The 20,785-nt window shown below is 41.1% G+C and overlaps 3 protein-coding genes across 3 annotated transcripts; all 3 read right to left on the bottom strand.

Moving 5' to 3' along the window:
• Nucleotides 1-1,499: 1,499 nt before the first annotated feature.
• LOC139150106 (uncharacterized) lies at nucleotides 1,500-3,458 on the bottom strand. The gene is made up of 2 exons (XM_070722280.1): nucleotides 1,784-3,458; nucleotides 1,500-1,607 (listed from the first exon to the last, which is right to left on the bottom strand). The coding sequence occupies exon 1, from the start codon at nucleotides 3,456-3,458 to the stop codon at nucleotides 2,193-2,195; it is 1,266 nt and encodes a 421-aa protein (XP_070578381.1). The 3' UTR covers nucleotides 1,500-1,607; nucleotides 1,784-2,192.
• Nucleotides 3,459-3,729: 271 nt separating this feature from the next.
• Nucleotides 3,730-5,169, bottom strand: LOC139150103 (uncharacterized). The gene has a single exon (XM_070722266.1). It carries the CDS (start codon nucleotides 5,167-5,169, stop codon nucleotides 3,730-3,732), a length of 1,440 nt encoding a protein of 479 aa, XP_070578367.1.
• Nucleotides 5,166-7,291, bottom strand: LOC139150094 (uncharacterized). The gene is made up of 3 exons (XM_070722254.1): nucleotides 6,953-7,291; nucleotides 5,881-6,737; nucleotides 5,166-5,685 (listed from the first exon to the last, which is right to left on the bottom strand). Exons 1-3 carry the CDS (start codon nucleotides 7,289-7,291, stop codon nucleotides 5,166-5,168), a joined length of 1,716 nt encoding a protein of 571 aa, XP_070578355.1.
• Nucleotides 7,292-20,785: the final 13,494 nt, after the last annotated feature.

Raw genomic sequence — 20,785 nt, 5'->3', positions numbered from 1 at the left:
TTGCTTAAGTTATTATTACTTATGTTCAATTATGACAAAATGCAATTTCTGTCACTCTTGTTAGACAAAAATATTACACAATGCAACATATATTTGTGATTCGCCAGATTAATTAAGGGACAGGTTCAACTTCATCTACGAGGAGCAGGCTAGGGGGATCAATTTTTATATACAGACTTGCCTGTGCCTATCCTGTCCGTCTATTTACAGGTTCACTGACTCGTTCTCGCTCTTTGAGTCAATCGATAAAAGTATTTTCATCTTCAATATGCCGTGTCAATTTGACCGATATAATATCCTAAATTACTGTGGCGAGTTCATTGCAAACGTATACGGACGTGTCCAATGCAATAAACCGGAAAGCTGACGAGATCTTTGGCAAAACAACCAAGTGTCGGCCTGAGTATGGAATTAGTAAGAGCTGTCAAATAAGAATATAATATTGTAGATAAAAATCCTTTTTATCAAGCATGTGTCAAATAATGTATCTAATCACAGTCGGCCGTCTGGAGACGTTAGACTGTCTATGATTTCATCAACAGGGAATGGAAATATTTCGATTCATTGATTAACATAACGAGAATGAACGTTTAATTTTTCTGAAAAGTAAACTCGTCTTTCCTTGACATCTCCGTTCCGAGAGTAAATACTCGGTCCTCAGTCAGTATGAAGGTCTAACCGCCTCAGTATTAACTTCTTGATCACTTGACGTGGGATTCGATTCAGAAACTATAAATTAAAATTTCTTGCGCCGCTGTAAGACTAAGTCGCGATGTCTTTGTGTTTTTGAATGAGCAACTTTAAAGTGAAAAACGTAGAGTCTCGAAGTTTATACACTTGTCGATTCGATGTACGACCGTACGGTACACTGTCAGATGAACTGATATATTTGTATGTTCTAAAAACCAATAAAAAGACCACAACGAACAAGTTGCTGGTGTCTTTTCCTGGACATCCTTCGACCCGTGACTGCGACCCTTGTGTTACATTCTGTAGTTGAGTATAATAATTGATGAATTTACAGATTCACGTAACTGAACGATCTTGTTGATGTGTAGGAGCGAGATGGGGAAAGTCTAAGCCCAAAGGGGGCAGTAGGTAATACATCACATGTTTTCTGAGAAAGAACCACCTGTTTCCTAAGCTACCATTCAAAATCCGGGCTTGATCAATGCTACTGTCCTGGTTCCGACAAAAACGTTATGCGGTGAAGCTAGTTATATCGAGTTTCAGATATTCGAATGTTTTGAATTCAAATTAATAGCAATCACATCCATCTGTAATCCAAAAGTCGTAGTCAAAAAGTCATGTTACACAGTTATTGTACAGGTCAAATACAGTACAGTACAGCTACATTATCACCAAGTACCGGTATACATGTCAGTCAAAGTCGTGAGAGAAAGATAAGTGGACCTCCAGTAAAAATCGCAAAATGACGTCATGTGCATCTTGATTACATAGAGAATATTAAACGTTATGTTGTTGTTAGTTGTTAGTTTGTGGCGGAGTCCAGTTACTTTTGTATCCGCTAAGTGCCAACCACTCCAAGAAATAACCACCCTCAGTTGCTTTAGTTTAGGATAGGTTTATTCAAGAAGCGGTGAAAACTGGGTAAATAAAGAGATTAAAATACAAGGTCATTCATTGTCTATACCGGAGAGTCGAGGTAAATCAAGTCCAAAGTAAACGGAAGAAAAGAACTAAATTCTACTAAAATATCTAAGCACTGCATTCAAAATGGTCCTCTAAATAATTGGAAAGTCATAAAAGGAAATCAACTTACATCGTTGCGCCTACAGTCCTACTTTTGGCTGGAGTGTTAGTGAGATCCACGTGGCATGTCTACTTGCTTTAAGACAGTGGAGGAAAAAACGTGTCTGCCTGGGTGTAATTTAATCTTTAACCTTTTAATTGTTTTACCAAGAAGTTTCTTGACCTTTGTGTCAGAGGGCCTTAAGAAAGATAGAGGGCGATCTTCTGAAAATCTAGAAAGGGTCATGAAGGGTCAATTCAACACACTCCCCGTCTAAAAATGCGCGGTAAGCTGAATTTTTACTAATCATAAATTTCAAATAGAATAAATGCCTAGTTATATTTTAGGTCTAAATAAATTCTAAAAGCTAAGAGTATATGTGAAAGGGTTCATTCTAAGAGAGTCCGTATATAGTGTTCATTGAATTCAATCACAGAGTTCAATTTGTGCTTTCAATCAAAACTAATTCACTAATAGGTCTGAGGTAGGTTCGATGTTCGCCATCTTTGTAGATCATCACGTCTACTTTTCGTACTTTGTTGTCATCGCTGGGGTAGACCTTCACTATGCGAGCGAGGGGCCAGCTGTTTCTTGCGTATTCTTTCTCTCTCAAAAGAACCACGTCTCCTTCTTTGACGTTGATTGTAGATTTGTTCCATTTTGGTCGTGGCTGACGGCTTTGTAGATATTCTTTTCTCCATCGTATCCAGAATTGATCAGCCAGATACTGTACGCGTCGCCAACGTTTTCTACTGTAGATGTCTTGTTGGACGAATGAGCCTTGTGGTGGTGTCGGTGATTGAGTCTTCATGGTGAGTAGCATGTTTGGAGTGAGAGCTTGAGGATCGTTTGCATCTGATGATACAGTCGTTATAGGTCTGGAGTTGACAATGGCGCTGGCTTCTGCCATGAGAGTTGTCAGCAAGTCATGTGTGTATTGTTGCTTGCCTAGTTGATAGTGCATGGAGTCAAGAACGCGTCTGATGGTACCAATTTGTCGTTCCCATATACCGCCGAAGTGGGATGCGTGAGGTGGGTTGAAAGTCCACTCGCAGTCTCTCGTTGTAAGGAATTTCTTGATGCAGTCTTGATCCAGCTCTTTGGCTGCTGCCTGAAGTTCGTTCTTTGCGCCGATGAAGTTGGTGCCCTGGTCACATCTGAGTTTCTTGATGTTGCCGCGTATAGCTATGAAGCGACGTAGGGCGTTGATGAAGGATGAAGTGTCCATGGAGTCTATTACTTCTATATATACTGCTGTAGTGTAGAGACAGACAAAGATAACTGCCCATCTCTTTGCTTCAGACGTACCGGCTCTGGTTTTGCGGGAAGCTATAGCCCAGGGGCCGAATACGTCCATTCCGACGTTGGTGAATGGTGGGGTTTTCTCTGTTCTGTCCGACGGTAGGTCGGCCATGAGTTGAGTGAGTGGTTTTGCTCTCAGTCTTCTACATATCGCACATTTGTGTAGTATACTTCTTACCATGTCATGTACACCCATAATCCAATAGCCATTAGCTCTGACGTTTGACAGGGTGAGTTGTTTGCCTTGATGTTGTACTTGTCGATGTACATGATCTATGATAAGTCGTGAAATGTGGTTGTCCTGTGGGAGGATGATGGGGTGTCGGCCGCAGAGGTCGATGTCAGATTGACGAAGTCTTCCTCCAACGCGGATGAGTCCTTTTTCATCGATGAATGGGTTCATCTGGCTGATGGGATTTCGTTTCTGTAGTTTGTTGTTGTCAGTATCTGCTGACTTTGCTGCAGATAGTATCTCATATTCTTTATGAAACACACTTTTTGTACTGAGCGGAGGATGATGATTTCTGCTTGTGCCATCATCTCAATTTTCAGTTCTTCTGGGGACTTCTCTTCTTCTTTTTTGTCTGTCTTTTCTGGTGATTTTCTTTGTCTGATTTTGCCTATTAGTTGGCGATACTTCTCTTCAAGGATCTCCATGATGAGAATCGTTGAAATCAGTGAGCACCTAAGTCGTCTTGTTCTACTTCCTTCGTTGATGTGTTGAGGACGGCAAGTTGTTTGCGGACCTCAGGGTCTTCGTCACTTACTGTGTATTTGTGTTCTGTTTCTTCATGGTTGTCTTGCTCGTCTCGCTGCCAAAGGAATGCTGGTCCTGATAGCCAGATAGTTGAGTTGAGTTTTTGGGCTGGTACACTGCGTGATGCGATGTCAGCTGGATTTTCGTGTGTAGACACATGTCGCCACTGGTGTGGTGATGAGATGTTGTGTATCTTTTCTACTCTGTTCGCTACGTATACATGGAAACGTTTCGAGCTGTTGTTTATATATCCAAGGACGATTTCGCTGTCCGTGTGATATATGACGTTGTCGATGTTCAGGCCGATTTCTGATGTGATCTTCTGTGCGAGTTCTGTCGCTAGGACGGCTGCACACAGTTCTAGGCGAGGTATGGAGACTGCATGAGTCGGGTTTACCTTTGCTTTGCCAAGTATGAATGATACGTTGACGTTGTCTTCATGGTTAATTAACCGCATGTACGCTACAGCACCTATGGCTTCATTGCTGGCGTCAGAGAAAATGTGACACTCAGTTTTCTTTATGGGTCCGAAGGTGGGTGGAGTGTAGCATCGCTGTAGCTGTATCTTTGTGATGTAGTTGAGGTTGTTGCACCAGCGGGTCCATCTGGGCAAGTATTTCTCTGGTAATGTTTCATCCCATCCAAGGTTTGATGAGTTGCGTCCTTTAGTTTCTGTCATGAGGCCTCGTAGTATTAGTTTTCCTTCTATGGAAACTGGTGCGAGTATACCGAGTGGATCGTATATTGAGTTGACGATCGCCAGTACTCCCCGCCGTGAGAATGGCTTCTCCTTCAAGTCTACTTCGAATGTGAATGCGTCCGCCTCTAGAGACCACTTGACCCCTAATGATCTCTGTGTTGGTAAGGTGTCTTGGTTGAAATCCAAACTCTGTAGATCTTTGGCTCGTACTTCGTTTGGAAGTGCTGTCATGACTTCTTCATCATTTGAAACGATCTTGTGGAAGTTAACGTTTCTGGTCGCTAGTAAGTCTCTTGTTCTATTGATGAGACTAATAGCTTTCTGTGCATCTGGTGCTGAGGTTAGTCCGTCGTCGACGTAAAAGTTCTTGTCGATGAACTCTTTCACGTCTTCTCCGTATGTAGATACGCCGTCTTCAGCGATCTTTCTCAGTCCGAAGGTAGCAATGGCTGGTGAGGAGACATTGCCGAACAGGTGTACGTTCATTCTGTACTGAATTACTGGTTTCGTGGGGTCGTTGTTTTTGAACCAAAAGAAGCGCAGATAGTCTCTGTGTTCTTTGTTGACGTGGAAGCTATGAAACATTTGTTCTACGTCGCCCATTACTGCTGTCTGCTCGCGTCGGAATCGTAGCAGGATACCGAGGAGGCTGTTCATTTGGTCAGGTCCTGAAGCAATGCGTCGTTCAAGGAGACTCCATTGTACTTTGCACTGGAGTCGAATACTACTCTGATCTGCTGTTTCTTGGCATGGTAGACACCGAAGTGTGGTAGGTACCATGCGTTGTCGGCATCTATTTCATCTTCTGGAACAGGACTTGCGTGGTCACGTTCCGTTATTTTCTTCATAAACTGAAAGTATTCTTCCATCATTTGTGGTTTACGCTGAAACTGATTCTGTAGATTGTAGAATCGGTTCAGAGCTGACAGTCGGTTGTTCGGTAATTTCTTCGGGTCTTGCCTGAAGGGGAGAGGAAGTTCTAGATTTCCTTCCTCATTTACATGGACTTCTCGTTGCATGATGTCCAGGAATTGCTTGTCTTCAATGGAGGGTGCCTTTTGTTCGTCGTAAGGTGTCCGCTTGAAGGCGGTGGTGCCGAAGTTGACGGGTTTCGGGCTTATTATGTCTTTGTTGTGGATGTGATGATTACATTCGAGCGCCGATTCATCGTAGCTGTTGAGGGTTGCAGTAGTACCGTTGTACTGAAGTGCGGATTACACCTCTTGCTGTCTCTAGGCACAGTTCACCTGAAATTGTCCACCCTAGGTCGGTGCGTTGAGCCCAAGGCGAGTTTACAGGTCCGTTCCTTGTTTCTCTGACTTTCAATGGTTCTGGGCAGTTTCTGCCGATGAGGAGGTGAATTCCAACGTTCTTTTTGGTTCTGGAATGTAATCGATGATGGGCTTCAGATGTTTGAAGGCCTTGCAAATGTCTGGTGTGGGTATTTCATTCTTGTCGCTCGGTATGTTGTCGTTTTCTAGCAGGACAGGAAGAGAGAATTTCTTCTTTCCATCAATTGATTCTATGATGACGTGGTTGCTACGTCGTCCCTTTCTGAGTTCTCCCTTGCCGCTGCATGTTGACAGTTCGTATTCAAGGTCTGGGCCGTGTATCTTCAGTGCGTCGAAGAGGTGGCTGTCACCCATACAGGCGTTGGACTGGTCGTCTAGGACTACGTAAGTTTCTATGTAGTCTGCTGGTCGGTCTTGTGTATACACCTTTGCGAGGACTATCTTCCCACACGAACGTCCGGCTGGGCATTTCGTGAGTCTGGTACATTTTGTTGTAGCTTCTTGGGTTTCCTTTTCTTTATCTTCTGGTTTAGCTTCGGTTGTTTTCTGCTTAGACCTGTCACCGGGTGTAGCGTGGAGACAGGTGATGTGTTTCTTGCTCTTGCATATGGCGCACTCGATGGTCGATGTGCAGTCTTTGGCGAGATGTTTCTCAGTGCATTTAAAGCACAAGCCTTTCTTCTTACACAGTTCAATTCTGTCAGCAACTGGTTGCTTTGCAAATGCTTTGCAATCTTTCAGGTCATGTCCTTTAGCCTCGTGGTAGAGACATTGTTTTTCTTCATTTGATGATTTCGTTGCGTGTACACGCGCTCTAGTCTTCGTTTGTTGACTGGATTTTGACTTACTTGTTCCAGGGTGTGTGTCGTCTGGTCTTGGAATATCAGGATCGCATGCTGCTTTCGCTGTGTCTTTCAGGAAGTCTTTGAAGAACTTGAATGGAGGAAATGTTTTGTGGCGTCGTTTGTATTATGCCACGTTATCTCTCCACTTGTTGAGGACGAATCTTGGTAACTTCTCCATGACGGGGTTGAGTCCCTGTGGTGTATTGAGGGACGAAAGGTCGGAGGAAGTTTTCTCATGTGTGCCTCTGTGTTAGAGCACAAGTCTGATAGTTCGAGTAGCTTTTTGCTTTCGTCTGGTTTAACTTTCGGGAAGGACTTCAGTCTTTCCAGGATTACTGCGGTGATGACTGCAGGGTTGCCGAATCTGTCTTCTAGTTCTATCCAAGCCTCTCTGTATGACTCGTCTGGGTCGTCTACGTAACGTTGTAGATGGTCTTCGACGATTTTCTGTGGATCTCCCTGCGTGTATTTATGCAGGAAGTCAAGTTTCTCAGATGTCTGTATGCAGGCCGTTGTTACAGTGGCCTCGAATGATCTTTTCCATGACATGTACATGGTTGGGTCGCCTCCAAATGTTATTGGTTGTTGTAGTGGTAAACGTTGACGGGCCATCATTTGGGCTATCTCCGTCAGAGGTTGCATGTTGTTGTTCTGGCTTGTTGTAGGTGTCTGTTGATTTGAAGTAGGTGTGACTGTCTCACCTGATTCTGTTGGTGTTCCCTGTCCTGGTTGTATCAGTAGAGGGGATGATTCTAAGTCTTTGTTTTGTGCTTTGGGTACGAACTCGGTAAAGTTCAGTGTTGGTAATGGATCATGCTCATTTCTCTTTTCATTGCAATGTATCGTGATACATGGTCGTTCGATGACTGGTCTGGTGTAGTAAGTGTCTGTACTGGTAAGGAATTTTCTTCCGCTACTTGTTGGAGGGTTTCTGCATCTATCCTTGCCTTTTCTGCTTTCATTTCAGCTTCGATAACTTTGATCTTTGCTTGATGGTAAGCAATTGTCTTCATATACGCTGCCTCTCTTGCTGCAGAGCGTGCCTTGCCTTGTGCCTTTAATGCGTTTGTTCTGGATGATGTTGATGATCTGGTTCTGTGTGAACTACGCAAGCTGCCTAGTGTAGATCCTCGTTCGGATGGTGATTTGAAGATGAGGGCGCTGTTTTCAGCTCTCCTTGTCTTCGCATCGTTAATGTATTCATTTGCTTGTTCAATGTTCCTATTGAAGCTTATTTCCGTTAATTCTGCATGCTCCTTACCTTCTGGAGTCTTGTCTTGTTGATAAAGTCTCTGAAGTTTGTTCCAAGTTTGTTCGTATTCCTTGGAAAGTGTCTCTGCTGTATCAATTTTGCGTTCTGTTGGGTCCTGCATCCCCCTGAGGTCGATGAGAACTCCCCTTGTTTGGTTCCAAATGCTTGACAGGGCCTTTTCAGTGTTCAAGGTAGCAAAGAGCAGTGCTCTTTCGTTTTTACTACTGTCCTGTAGAGGGCGCCCTTCCGTTCGGGCAGCAGATCCACCTTCAGCAGTCCCACTGGGAACCGCCCCTTCCTTTGTTCTGTGGTATTTTCTGCCTTAGAAATATCTTCTTGATCTTCATTTTGAGATTCTGTGTGAGCTGGTTGTTCAGCTCCTTCGACTTTATTTTCTTCCATTATAGTTTCTTTGAGTCAGTTGTAGTTGGCTGTATATGTGTATACAGTTGGCCTACCTTGTAGCCTATATGCCAGTGTCCGCTGTGCACTCGAGCCAGTGTCTTGTCCAATGGTTCACTGGTTTTCATTTCCAACGATTTTTCACTTGCGACGATTTTTCACTGTGGCGGAGTCCAGTTACTTTTGTATCCGCTAAGTGCCAACCACTCCAAGAAATAACCACCCTCAGTTGCTTTAGTTTAGGATAGGTTTATTCAAGAAGCGGTGAAAACTGGGTAAATAAAGAGATTAAAAATACAAGGTCATTCATTGTCTATACCGGAGAGTCGAGGTAAATCAAGTTCAAAGTAAACGGAAGAAAAGAACTAAATTCTACTAAAATATCTAAGCACTGCATTCAAATGGTCCTCTAAATAATTGGAAAGTCATAAAAGGAAATCAACTTACATCGTTGCGCCTACAGTCCTACTTTTGGCTGGAGTGTTAGTGAGATCCACGTGGCATGTCTACTTGCTTTAAGACAGTGGAGGAAAAACGTGTCTGCCTGGGTGTAATTTAATCTTTAACCTTTTAATTGTTTTACCAAGAAGTTTCTTGACCTTTGTGTCAGAGGGCCTCAGAAAGATAGAGGGCGATCTTCAGAAAATCTAGAAAGGGTCATGAAGGGTCAATTCAACACAACAACCAAACAAGCCTACAAGGTTGTAACATTTCTACAACTCACTCTTGCTTGCTGTTGCGATGAAAAAAATCACGCTGTTTCTCTGAAGTCGGTATCATTGCTCCGTCATGTTTCATTCTTACTGTCGTACACATTCTCAGCGGTAAAAATTAATATTGCCATTCAATGTGAACTTGCCCGTGCGTTAAAGTTTATACACTTCCAATGGTGATAACTTGCTCCATGCTTTGACATGTCATCAGTTACGAATTTTACTGGCTTTCAAGACTAAAGACGCAATATTACCAGCGTTGTTCCTGTTCTAAGTGTCTGATATTGAGCACGGCAGGAATAACTCACTAAAGTGACGACAGAGACCATACCCGTTATCAGAAATGGACATCAACATACAGTGGTGACTGCGAACCCGAAATAAATGTCGACAAATCAAAACATCAAAACGGCTAGACTGAGAGAGAGAGAGAGAGAGAGAGAGAGAGAGAGAGAGAGAGAGAGAGAGAGAGAGAGAGAGAGAGAGAGAGAGAGAGAGAGAGAGAGAGATTTACGCTTCCACGAACCGATCATGTTCTTTCGGAAATCGCCGTCGGGTTGCACAATTACGCTGTACGAATCACGAACGGACCTGAAATTTAACTGACATTACAACATGCGTAGAACACAGCCAAAGAATTGAAGTCTTATGATGTTGGTTTAGCAAGTTTTCAAAGTTACAATACTCACAGGAAAATGGTCGCCATGGTCTTCTCAGACTGCAATAATGTTCTTCAACATCGCCTTCTTACGATCGATGATGCCATTTTATAATTATTTAATAGACGTAGATAATGCTCTACACTTCTCATATATCTCATATTACCTGCCTGTCAAAAGTTACTATTTATTTTCTATTTACTGTTTATTTTCAAGGGCCGACACAACTTGTTCATTTGTGACGTACAGTATGTAACAAATGAGTGACGACCATTTGTCGATGTCGGGGCACCAAAAATTCACCCATCCTTTGAAGCTTTCTCCAAATAAAAAAATGTTTCATGTAAAATTTCACAATCGTCTCGTCTATTAATTCGACCATTTCTTTCGGCAGTGTTCATTTCCTATCAAATTCGATCCGACAATTTAATATCATAATCATTTTTGTGTTAGAATTATATTGGTTTTTACGGTAATATTAAGATCCCGGACACATTAACAACGCTGGGTTTTTAACCCGCAATTTGGCAATTAAGTGAACAACTGAATTGCGTCCATCACATGTCCAATTTTCAGTCTTGAGTCAGGAAGCTGAACAAGCGTACGGTTCGACAAACAAAACTGGCATGAAATGGCTGTGCATGTGGCTTCGAAACCTCCCTGCGGACCATAGACCCTCGAGGGTCTATGTGCGGACTAACCGCCCTGTGCTAACAACATTGAAAGCACAATTAGTTTATTGCATTGATTTAGGTCACTTTAGCCTTTACAGTGGACGGTGTGAGGATAATAGCACCAAACTCATGACTGGTGACAATTTTTGTTTGGTTGGTCACTGTTGTGAGCCTGCTGTTGTCTATGCTGTGGGTTGGTGTTGACCTGGTTGGTTAGGCAAAAAAATAAATTGTATGCATTTTTCAGGGGTTCATGGCGGTCAAACACTGGCCACAACATTTCATCTGTGTTCAAGCAAAAATCAAATGTCAAGTATCGAATGCGTGATTTTATGGATTTTTACTTCCGTGTTTACGTAGCTCTAAAAAGTTTAGCGTCGGCAGGTCAAAAATAGCGTAGGTCGGGTTATCGGAACAGCACAATTTTTTTTTTTGGCCTCAGCCCACTGACAAAAAGTGGTTAGTGCCAGGGCCTGTACGGAGGCTGCGGGCTTGTCAAACACCTACTAGTGTCAACAGATTAGTCAATTAGTGGGCGCTTATCTAACATGTAGCTGTTGAATAAAAACAATACATTGATTATAATAGGGAGAATGGTAAATTAGGTGGCAAGGTGGTTTTCCCATAGAGCACAGATCCGTGATGGAGGGACTCTACACACAGTGCAGACTGCATGTCTAGAGGCACATCAAAATATGGTCTGAGGTTGACACATTACAGCAGTAGAATACAAATCTGTATTGGGAAATGTGTATTTTCTTTCCAATAGAGCCTTAAAACATTTTTGATCAGCGTGATCGCTTTTTACCTCCATACACACGGGACCGTGACATACACTCACGTGTATCGTGCCTGGTTTAACAATTTCCCCGGACTGCCGTTGAATCCCTGTCCTGCCAAACAGATATATTCTCTTCGTTTTTTTAATGACAAAATTCTTTCAGTACATGTGGAAACATGGTGAAATAATTTGACAGAGTGAATAGATTGTGGCATGGTCCTTATGGCATTACATTTCTCATACATAATACCGACAACGGCTCTGTAAAAATGTGAAAACTATGAGAGTATAAACCTGTGAAACTGTGACAGCCAATGATGATCACAGAAGCAAGGCTTGGTCACCGTCCGTGGGTGGAGGGACTGTGGCTTGGTACATTGGTTTGAGACAAGGTGACCAAGTCACAGTCATCTCGACCCCAAACATTTCTTTTTACATCCATGCCCAAGTCAACCCTCATTTTTTACGTCCGTGATCACATCTCCAATCACTGAAGAGATTATCTGCTAGACTTTCCATGTTCAATTATACCTCATTCTGCCGATCTATGCTCCAAATTCCAAGACTGTCTGGCTCAAAAATATAATGTGATGAACGTGGATGAACAATGCAAGCTATGAGTCTCCATTGTGAAAAATGACGGTTGGCATGCATCCGGACGTACCCCCAAACAGTGGTAACGAGTGAAGCCAATTTACGGCTTCTGTATTGCAGTTTAGCTACACCATGGAGGTCTGCCCATACCTTGATGGCTACATTAAGCCTAAGAAAAGTGAATAAAAATTGTACATTTTACCAAGACGACCAAGTTTCAAATAACGTATAAACATATTGTACAATTACTGTACATGAAACAATCACTGCCTTGCACAACACAGATCGATCTGCATACCAGCAGCACACTAGCGAGATCCCTGATAACAAAATTTTGATAGTTTACTGACGACTGTAACTAAGGAACGATTAGTATGATCTAACAAAAAAATCACAGTCATTACTTCCATGTCAGAACACAATAATCTATGGTTACCATGGCATATTACAACCTGGCACTCATCTGAAATTAGCTCCATTTATCTGAAAGTAGCTCCATTCCTAAAATGGCAGATTGTGTTTCTCTTTCAGCAGTTTGACAATCGGTCATCACTTTTATCTTATATATGTTCGTTTTTGTCTCAAGGCTTTTGACAAGATAAGTCTATACATGCCTTGTTAATTTTCAATTCTGCAATGTGCCATAACTGCAAAATCATGGTAGACTTTGCAGAATAACCATGCATAAGGCAAATGTGGTTTTGGTGTTGGAAAGTTGCGCACAGCTCCATATGAATGTTTGCAATAGGAGTTCAACGGTACCATGATTCAATTCTTACTCTAGTTATATGGTACACGAACTAGAATTGTTACAAAAGTGCTAAATTCATCATAATTCGAATATGTCACATTTTGGTTCATTGCTATGAACCTGAATACCACATATCAAAGCTGTCAAACAAGCCACATTGATAAAATTCATTTTTGATCAAAAATCTCAAAAACTGTAGATTTCATCATAATTCAAATTTCAAATTTAGTTCATCTGTAGAGAGCTGTAAAACAAATATCAAAGCTATCTAACAAGTAGTTTTGACAGAAAACTTTTTTTTTCTAAACTTTAATTCTAAATTGCAAATATTGCCCTGAAAAATACAAAATAATTAATTTCAACATAATATGTATTATATATCACACTTTGATCTTTTTCAAAGCAAATACTCCTGGAAAATTGCCCACAATATATCCTGAAAGTCATGGAAAATTACTATGACTTTGGGTGTATGAACCCTGTTTACAATTCATTCCTCAGTCCTGGAAACTTCTTTAAAATTAACTGGCAGACGCAAAATATAGACACAAAACACACTGAAAGACATTCAACCACAAGATGCGGGATGTAGGGCCACTTTCTCTTTATAACAATATCCGCCATGCCTTATTTGTCAATTAACAACCCAGTTTTTAATTTTCACAATATAACAGCCAAACCAAATATAGACACAAAACACATTGAAACACGTACAAGACAAGATAGTTGATAAGTGAAGCCGATTTCCCTTTATTACAACTCCAATTATTTTTTTTTTCAGAACGGCAAAGCACATTGTTTAAATTATCTATCATTTCATAATATACCCAATCCCATCAGAGTACCACGCACATTACTTCGTCGCCGGCTTAACACTAGCCCTGCGTACAGGTCTGGTGTTCTTGGCGTTACAAGGCCTCCACCACAGCCCTGCAATCGTCCATAGAGATAACTGGCGAGATTTAAAAATGGCGATCTCCATGGGTAAACAACTTGTCGAGTACGTTATGTTTCAGAAAACGAGCAGTTTTGGACGTTAGGAGAAGTTAATCGCATCTTTTCTGGGGTCGGTTAGGAGGTAAAGGTAGGCAGGGAACGGATTTTGCCCCGATGGAGTAGAATTTTTGGCGAAAAAGACCGGATCCAGACCGCAGCTATCTCCATAGACAGTAGCTGCAGTACAGTAGCTCGAGGTTTTGCCTTGGTATTTGGGTCGGACAGCTGCCGTCCGACCAAATACCAAGGCAAAACCTCGAGCTACTGTACTGCAGCTACATAGACAGTTGCAGGGTGTGGTGGAGGCTGTATAACGCCAGGAACACACAGACCTGTATGCAGGGCTAGCTTAACCCCTGCCTGATCAGCTGGTGATGCGTGCACATGGATACCAACGGCAGTGCAATAGCCAACACAAGTGGGCGAACTAAAAGTTCTTACTGTCTAATCGGGAATTATTTTGTGAGAAAAATCAGGCCATGGCCTTCTAAAATAATTAGAATACATGTAATTACCTTTCTCTTGTTCCTTGGCACCGTAAAACCGGAGATCGTACAGCGAAGCTTTACCTAATGTAGCTTATGAGGGTGGGTAGGAGTAATACGCACATTTTCATTGGTAGAGAGAAAGGTAACCATATGGGAGCCAGCAATTGCACTAGCCAATAGAATTGTCCATTACAAATCATTATTCTTTTGTTTATTCTGCCAATACGTATACACGCTTTCACATGTTACACATGCTACATACAATCAAAGAACAGGGAGATCGTAGTCGATCTTCTTCAGTGTAGCATTAAACCCGCTAAATAATTTGATTACGCTGCCTGTGATGCATGGACGAACCATTTCAGAAGGTAAAAACATTTTAGCACTGAAAGAGTATCAATTTTTCATAAAAGTTGCCGGCGAAATCAAGAATACTTCGCCGGCGTCAATTTCGCCGGCTCTTAATGAAAACCCAGCGACTCGATCGATAAACTTCAACGCATATGGGAAAGGGATAAACCCATTAATATTTTCATTTGCATGGCCTAAAACGTACTACATATCGTTTTATCACATCACTATCTCATGTTGGAACGGGTTAAACTTTAATGACCTCAACCTGCATCGATAAATTTCAACATTGCTTATAAGTTGTACAACACATACGTGACCTATTTTGCATAAGACAGTCCGGCCCTCCCAATCGAAGACTACAACGAAAACTGAAAAGGCCTGAAACATGTGGATATTTCGATATATCTACATCTAGCGTTTATTTGAATCATTCTCTGACTGTTTGAATTGATGAAACATTAACTAGAGACCTCGATAATGAATTCCCTGTACAGCTTACACAAACAGAAACGTTTCCAACTCTATGCACACGCAACCTTACAAGTGAAACAGGGGCAATTTTTACGATTTCATAGAAATAATGCCATACACTAAATGTTCATACTTTTCATTAACAATACACAACAACAATCTTTTGGACTTACCAATCTTTGTTCATTGCTTGTTGGTTTTCTTGCAATAGCCGGGTCAATTGTGAGGTTGAATCTCCTTGGCCAGCCATCAAATGAAACTTGAAGTTTTTCGTTTTCAAATCCAATTACAGTAGCATTTGACCATCTTCTTTCTTGGTCAATAACCTCAACTTTCTGCCCGATTATAAATTCAGTGGAAGTGGCCATATAGATGTTGTCGAAGCGATACGTTTGCAATGCATTCGGAAGGTTTCAAGCAGCTACACTACTGTACTGTGATTATTGAATCTCGTGCATGGCCTCTGCTCGGCCGGACAACATGCAATGCTAAGATTAATACGCGCTGACCTGCAAACAACCGTGTCCAACAAATAACTTAAGTAAATCACTACATCACCAAGAAGTTATCTTTCCAATAGAAAACAAATAATTAGGTCAAATTTCGTGTATATATATACGTATTTAACAATAATTCCTCAATAAAACACAAAACATTCCTGCCCATGAATATCCTGTAGTGGTACTCAGTCTCAGCAGATGACCAAATCAGTGATGATCCCTTGCTTCCTGTGTACATCGAATATGCAACCTTTGATTGTGTTGTGTGCGTATTGCATTGAATTTTGTACACATTGCATTAACTTCCAACCCCACTAACACCATATAAAGAGCTCAAACACGGGTCAAAGCTCTAATGCAGTGGTCTCGTCATGTTATCGAAGTGTCAATTTTCCAGATATAAATGTTTACATCGTGTAACAGTTGGACTCTGTTGGGGCTGATTAGATGTTGAATGAAATTTAAACCTTTGCTAAGCATGCAGTTTTTAATATTTGACAGTCTGTGTGTTAATGAGGTTTTATGAGTCTGACATTGTTTGCAACAATGCTAAGTTTAATATGTGAGTAGTGGGTATTAATTCCTTTCCAAGATAAGAATTTTTACACCCATTTATTTGAAAATAACTACAGGGAGGGAAGGAAAATTCCCCTCCCTGTAGCCGCTTACCCGTTTGCCTACTGCGCATCTGTGAGCATGCGCGTAAGCGGATTGCACAAGCAGTGAGTCAGAACCAGAGTGACTTATATATGACTTAGCAGGGGAATTCCAGTCAGGTATTACAACACGCACATTACAACAGCGTTCCGAAGAGGCCATTGGTCTCATTTCCCACACTACCCTACGAAGGAGTGGACTGTGATGCTGGCTACAGAGTCATCCTTCTATCAACATATAAGTATACATAATTTGTAAGTATATAAATTCTAGCTACATAAGTTATTATTTTACTATTCTACGGAGTGTCTTCAGAATTCGTTAACTTTAGTACGTTACATCCGAAGGGGAGTCTGTTGCCAATACCATTCTGGTAGGGCTTTTGCAATACGTTCGAAGTGTTGCTTAGCAGCCAGTGATGTCATGACGGAGGTCTGATATTCTACAGTTTTTCATGAAAAATTTGTATGAAGTTTTTTTCTGAACTCGAGAGTTAACTTTCTCACGAGATAGATAAAATTTCAGAAATTTCCTCCAAACTTAAAATATGTCGGAAGATCAATACTTCAAACAAAATGAGATGTTTTAGATAAATTGTACTGATATCTAAAGTGTAAGTAGTTGAATCTTTTTTAACAAATGAAATGTTGCTACTTTCTCGTTCCGAAGGACTACTACAAGCAACAATATCTAACTCCTTTTGGTCTTTATCTATGCTTATGATAATATTGCAAGGTATTCTTGAAACTGTTTTAATAACAATATTTCCAACTAAATCATCAAACTCGTCTGCTGTAGCTAATTTTATGCATTTGATAAAAACTGTACCATGTTGAAGTATTTTCATATTATCTGTCATCTGTTGACTGGCCGTCTGTAAATTTAATTCAGCTGTCTCCTCCCCATACTCTTCACACCAAGGTTCTTTAAAGTTGAGTCCCAAAATAATCTTACTGGGACCCCAATAGCTGTATATGAACAATAATTCTCCCCCTCGTTTATCCACCTTCGCAGTGTATTATCTGATTTCATTAATGTTGTATGAGGACTAATTTTAAGGTGAATCGGTATACCGAGTAGTGTAATGTATGGATTCTTAGGAGTAAGCCAACGACGAAAATCTAGCAACTTGTACTTGTTAACATTGCTATCGAAATAAATAACATTTGGAGTCCCTGGCAGTTCATCAACCCCACCTGCAATTTCACTATCCAATATATCCAAAATGTTACGTGGTACATTATAAGGCCTGAATTTCTGACTAGCCCCATCCCATGTCAGAGCAAAGGGAGTAGGATCATTTGCAGCCTTTGTAGCATCTATCGTGGTTTCATCTACATCTTTCAGTCTGGAAAACTCTAGAGCGTGTTTGTGTTCCTGTACTGAGGCAGTGGCTAAAACAAACTGTTTTCCCTGTCCTTGTATCGAAGGACGTAATCCTTATTATGGTTACCTGCGACCTTAGTGTTATTGTAAACTTTAACATCACGAAGATCGTTGAGCTTATGATTTAGTCCATAATTTACACTTAGACCAAAGTTACCAGGGTTTGACATGATTCACACATTACGATAGTATATACAGTGGAAAATTAATAAATGCTTGTAATAATATACAACGCTTAAAGATGATCATTGGATTGAAAGCAAAACAGGCAAACCGGTTACTGTTAATTTTAACCCTTGCATTGACATATCACAGTTTACTATAATAAGACTATTACAGTGTTCACTCTATAATTCATGGCATAACATAACGGGGACGAATAGTATAATAAAATATCAAGAAGGTGACCAACCGAAGAAGACTAAATCAATTCATCCAGGTAACTACAATATCGATACACTCACAAAGCAATCGGGTTGAAGCAGAAAATTAATTTTGAAAAACATGTCAACAAGCCGCGTTTATGTAACTTTGGCTAAAGATGTTAAAGTATTTTTTAATGCCACAGGTAACTTCGCTAACCTCGTCGGCTTTTCAGATAGGCTAGATGACAACCCCATGATAAAAGTACTATGAGTCCAAAGACAGCGGATTTCTTAACAGTCCTTACATAGTTCATTCAGATGTCGTTGATGTTACTGGAAATTAGGTTACAAGCCCTCGGGTGAATACATGCAGGGGAAAAACCTCAGACTGTTTATAAATACTTCCTATCCGGGATACAAAAGAAATAAGTGAAAAGGTTACCTATGACTTAAAAAACAGCTCAATTTCCATGCCATTGAGGAAAGGCTCAGATTACATGAGTTCAATGCGTATTTGGATAATAGATCAGGACGGAAAGGAAGTCAATTTCAATAACTGGCCAACTAGCTTTTGTATCGAATTATTGTAGCCGTTCCGGAGACCCTATCGGAACCGTTTCGACAGGGCAAACCATCCTATAACCAATCCTCCAGCAATATAGATCATTTCATTTTTTTTTTGCTCGGGACTGGGCTGATAATAATCTGAGAATTGAACTGCTTCACCTGATGCAGAGCTGACTTTCCCTTTGAACGTGCTGCAGCTTGTTCCAGTATTTCTGCATCTGTATCTCTTAATTCAGCCGCAGCATGCGCGTCCTTTGCTTGATTTTTTCTTTCCCAATCATCCTGGAGTAATCTTTTTTTCTGACAAGACGGCACGAAGATGTCCAAATTTTTCTAATGCTTTATCATGTCTAATTTTTCTTCCATCAGAGCCCCACTATTCCCGCTAAGCTTTTCAGCTATAATATTTCCTCCTGTGAATGCCGTTGTATTTAATACAGCACCGAGAACTGTCGTTCCTATTGCTGCAGCTATAGCTAACTGTACGTTGATATATATTACTAAGTATAAGTTTCTGTAGGAATAATACTATTATTATTTTGCGACTCTCCAAAGGTCTCTATATACATTACAAAGTATAAGGTTCTGCAGGAATAATATTTTTCTGTTCAAAGAGATTGTTAGTGGCAACCGCAGCAGCAGTCGCTCCCCCTAATTTTTGGCTACCAAGTGAGATTTGGTCGGCTTGGATTGCCCATATCCATTTTCAGAAATTTGCTGGAGATCATTAGATATCCCATCGTAAGTCCAGCGATTACAATACCATCATACATTGTGTTTACAACTGTTTTAGTATCCATGATTGCTGACACGTATTTAAAATAGCGAAATAAAATAATTTCCTAACGGAACAGTTCAAAAGGCCTATTAATCTATCTCATACAATGTGGAGGGACCAGGATTTGGTTGGGAAAACTTCCTTTCCGCTAAGGGCTCTGTAGGCGTCGCTCTCTGAAGCGGCTCACGCTTAGGCGCCCTATTGGCACGGTTCTGAAGGGAACTCGGTCGCGTAAGAGGACAGATATGCCGAGCATGCCCCCAATATAGTCTTAATGCAGTCAATGAAACTCCTATAATTCCTAAAACAAGATAACATTTCTTATACCATCACACTGTTGTGGAGCCCCTTCGTAATGCACTGGAGGCAGACGGAGCTGACACAGTATACCTCAGTCATTGCTATCGCGAGCTATGTGAGAGGTCTGAAATCGGCAGTCTGTGCCCCCAAACTGCGCTAGCGCATTTCAATTTGCGCTATCAAACTGCACTCCCATTCTGCGATATCAAACTGCGCTCCCATTCTGCGCTATCGATCTGCGCCAGTGTTTTGCGCTCCCTATTTCTCCAAACCATATGTGCTGTGAAAATGACCCAACTAGCACAAGAACGTACTACGTCGATTATGATTTTACTATTTCCATCATTTGATTTTTTGATATGACATCGGATCGAGACATGGTGCTTAGTCAGGTGCATTTAGGGAGCTGCATTTAGGACCCTGGTAGCGAGTCCTGTATCATCGATGGCTGCCAGACCTACGTGGAGATAGAGTTGACCTTTCAAAATTCTGCCTTCTCGACATACACCTACGTACTTTTTTGACTTTCCAAACATGTAAACTACATGTATGAGTGTGATAGAAACGACACAACCACTTAACTTAACCAAGTATCCGCGGTTTGAAACAGTCCCGACATTTACGTCCCTCGGACTGGCACTGTCGCTCTACAAACCCTCGCCCCGTCCGGCTCATTCATTGACTCGGATGTGATACATTGTGGATGAAAATTCAATTTTATGAAATATAAATATTGTAGAATCAGTAGACAGTCCCCTGTAAATCAAATAGGTGTGTACATACAGGTCCAGTAGGGTTGTACTTTCACTCGGACGCTAGTTGACAGGTTCACAATCGATGTGATTGTGAGTGCACTGAACAGCTAGGACGTAAGCTTACGTGTTGTCATGCTGAATTGTGGCCCACAATTAGTGGTTTTCAATGTTAAAACTCGTTGATGTGCAAATATGTGCATAAAACTAGCCGTTAAAGGATGACCGGTCGATGAAAATACGAAAACTTTCCATGCATTATTCACACCGACACGGCTTCATCAACTGTCCCCGTACTCAAGGAAGATATGACACGCGTATTTTATTCACCATTTCGGTCATCTATTCGGTCATGACGTAGCGCACGATCTCGTTAAAATGTTTTACTAGCCAAGCCTTTTTGAATGAGCTTACTGTTCTGACTGAGAATTTAAAATAAGTTCGAACTAAATTTAACTTATTCAACTGTAAAATGTACTGATAGATGCGTAGGGAAGTTTTATTACTCACAAAATTTGAACTGTGTGTACAAGTTTGAACAATTAAATAATGAACGGTTGCCGCTCTCATAAAATTGCCGCTGCTTGGACGTGCATCTATGTGTCATAACCTTCCAAGAAACAAAGATGATGTAATTTACTGACATGAGTAACACTGGATTCCCTTGTAGCTGATTTCCTTGATGTTCTGGTTGTA

The sequence above is a fragment of the Ptychodera flava genome, chromosome 2 (assembly GCF_041260155.1).
Source record: "Ptychodera flava strain L36383 chromosome 2, AS_Pfla_20210202, whole genome shotgun sequence".
Taxonomy (NCBI): Eukaryota; Metazoa; Hemichordata; class Enteropneusta; family Ptychoderidae; genus Ptychodera; species Ptychodera flava.
This window is presented reverse-complemented; position numbering and strand designations above follow the sequence as displayed.

What these genes read in the sequence shown, in the direction of transcription:
- LOC139150106 (XM_070722280.1), bottom strand. Translation starts at nt 3,458, where the DNA reads ATGAACCCATTCATCGATGAAAAAGGACTCATCCGCGTTGGAGGAAGA.
- LOC139150103 (XM_070722266.1), bottom strand. Translation starts at nt 5,169, where the DNA reads ATGAACAGCCTCCTCGGTATCCTGCTACGATTCCGACGCGAGCAGACA.
- LOC139150094 (XM_070722254.1), bottom strand. Translation starts at nt 7,291, where the DNA reads ATGCAACCTCTGACGGAGATAGCCCAAATGATGGCCCGTCAACGTTTA. An exon ending in GACTGAAGTCCTTCCCGAAA is followed by an intron (nt 6,738 to 6,952) that starts GTTAAACCAGAC and finishes CCTCCATTCAAG; the next exon opens with TTCTTCAAAGACTTCCTGAA. An exon ending in ATTCCAGAACCAAAAAGAAC is followed by an intron (nt 5,686 to 5,880) that starts GTTGGAATTCAC and finishes AACCCTCAACAG; the next exon opens with CTACGATGAATCGGCGCTCG.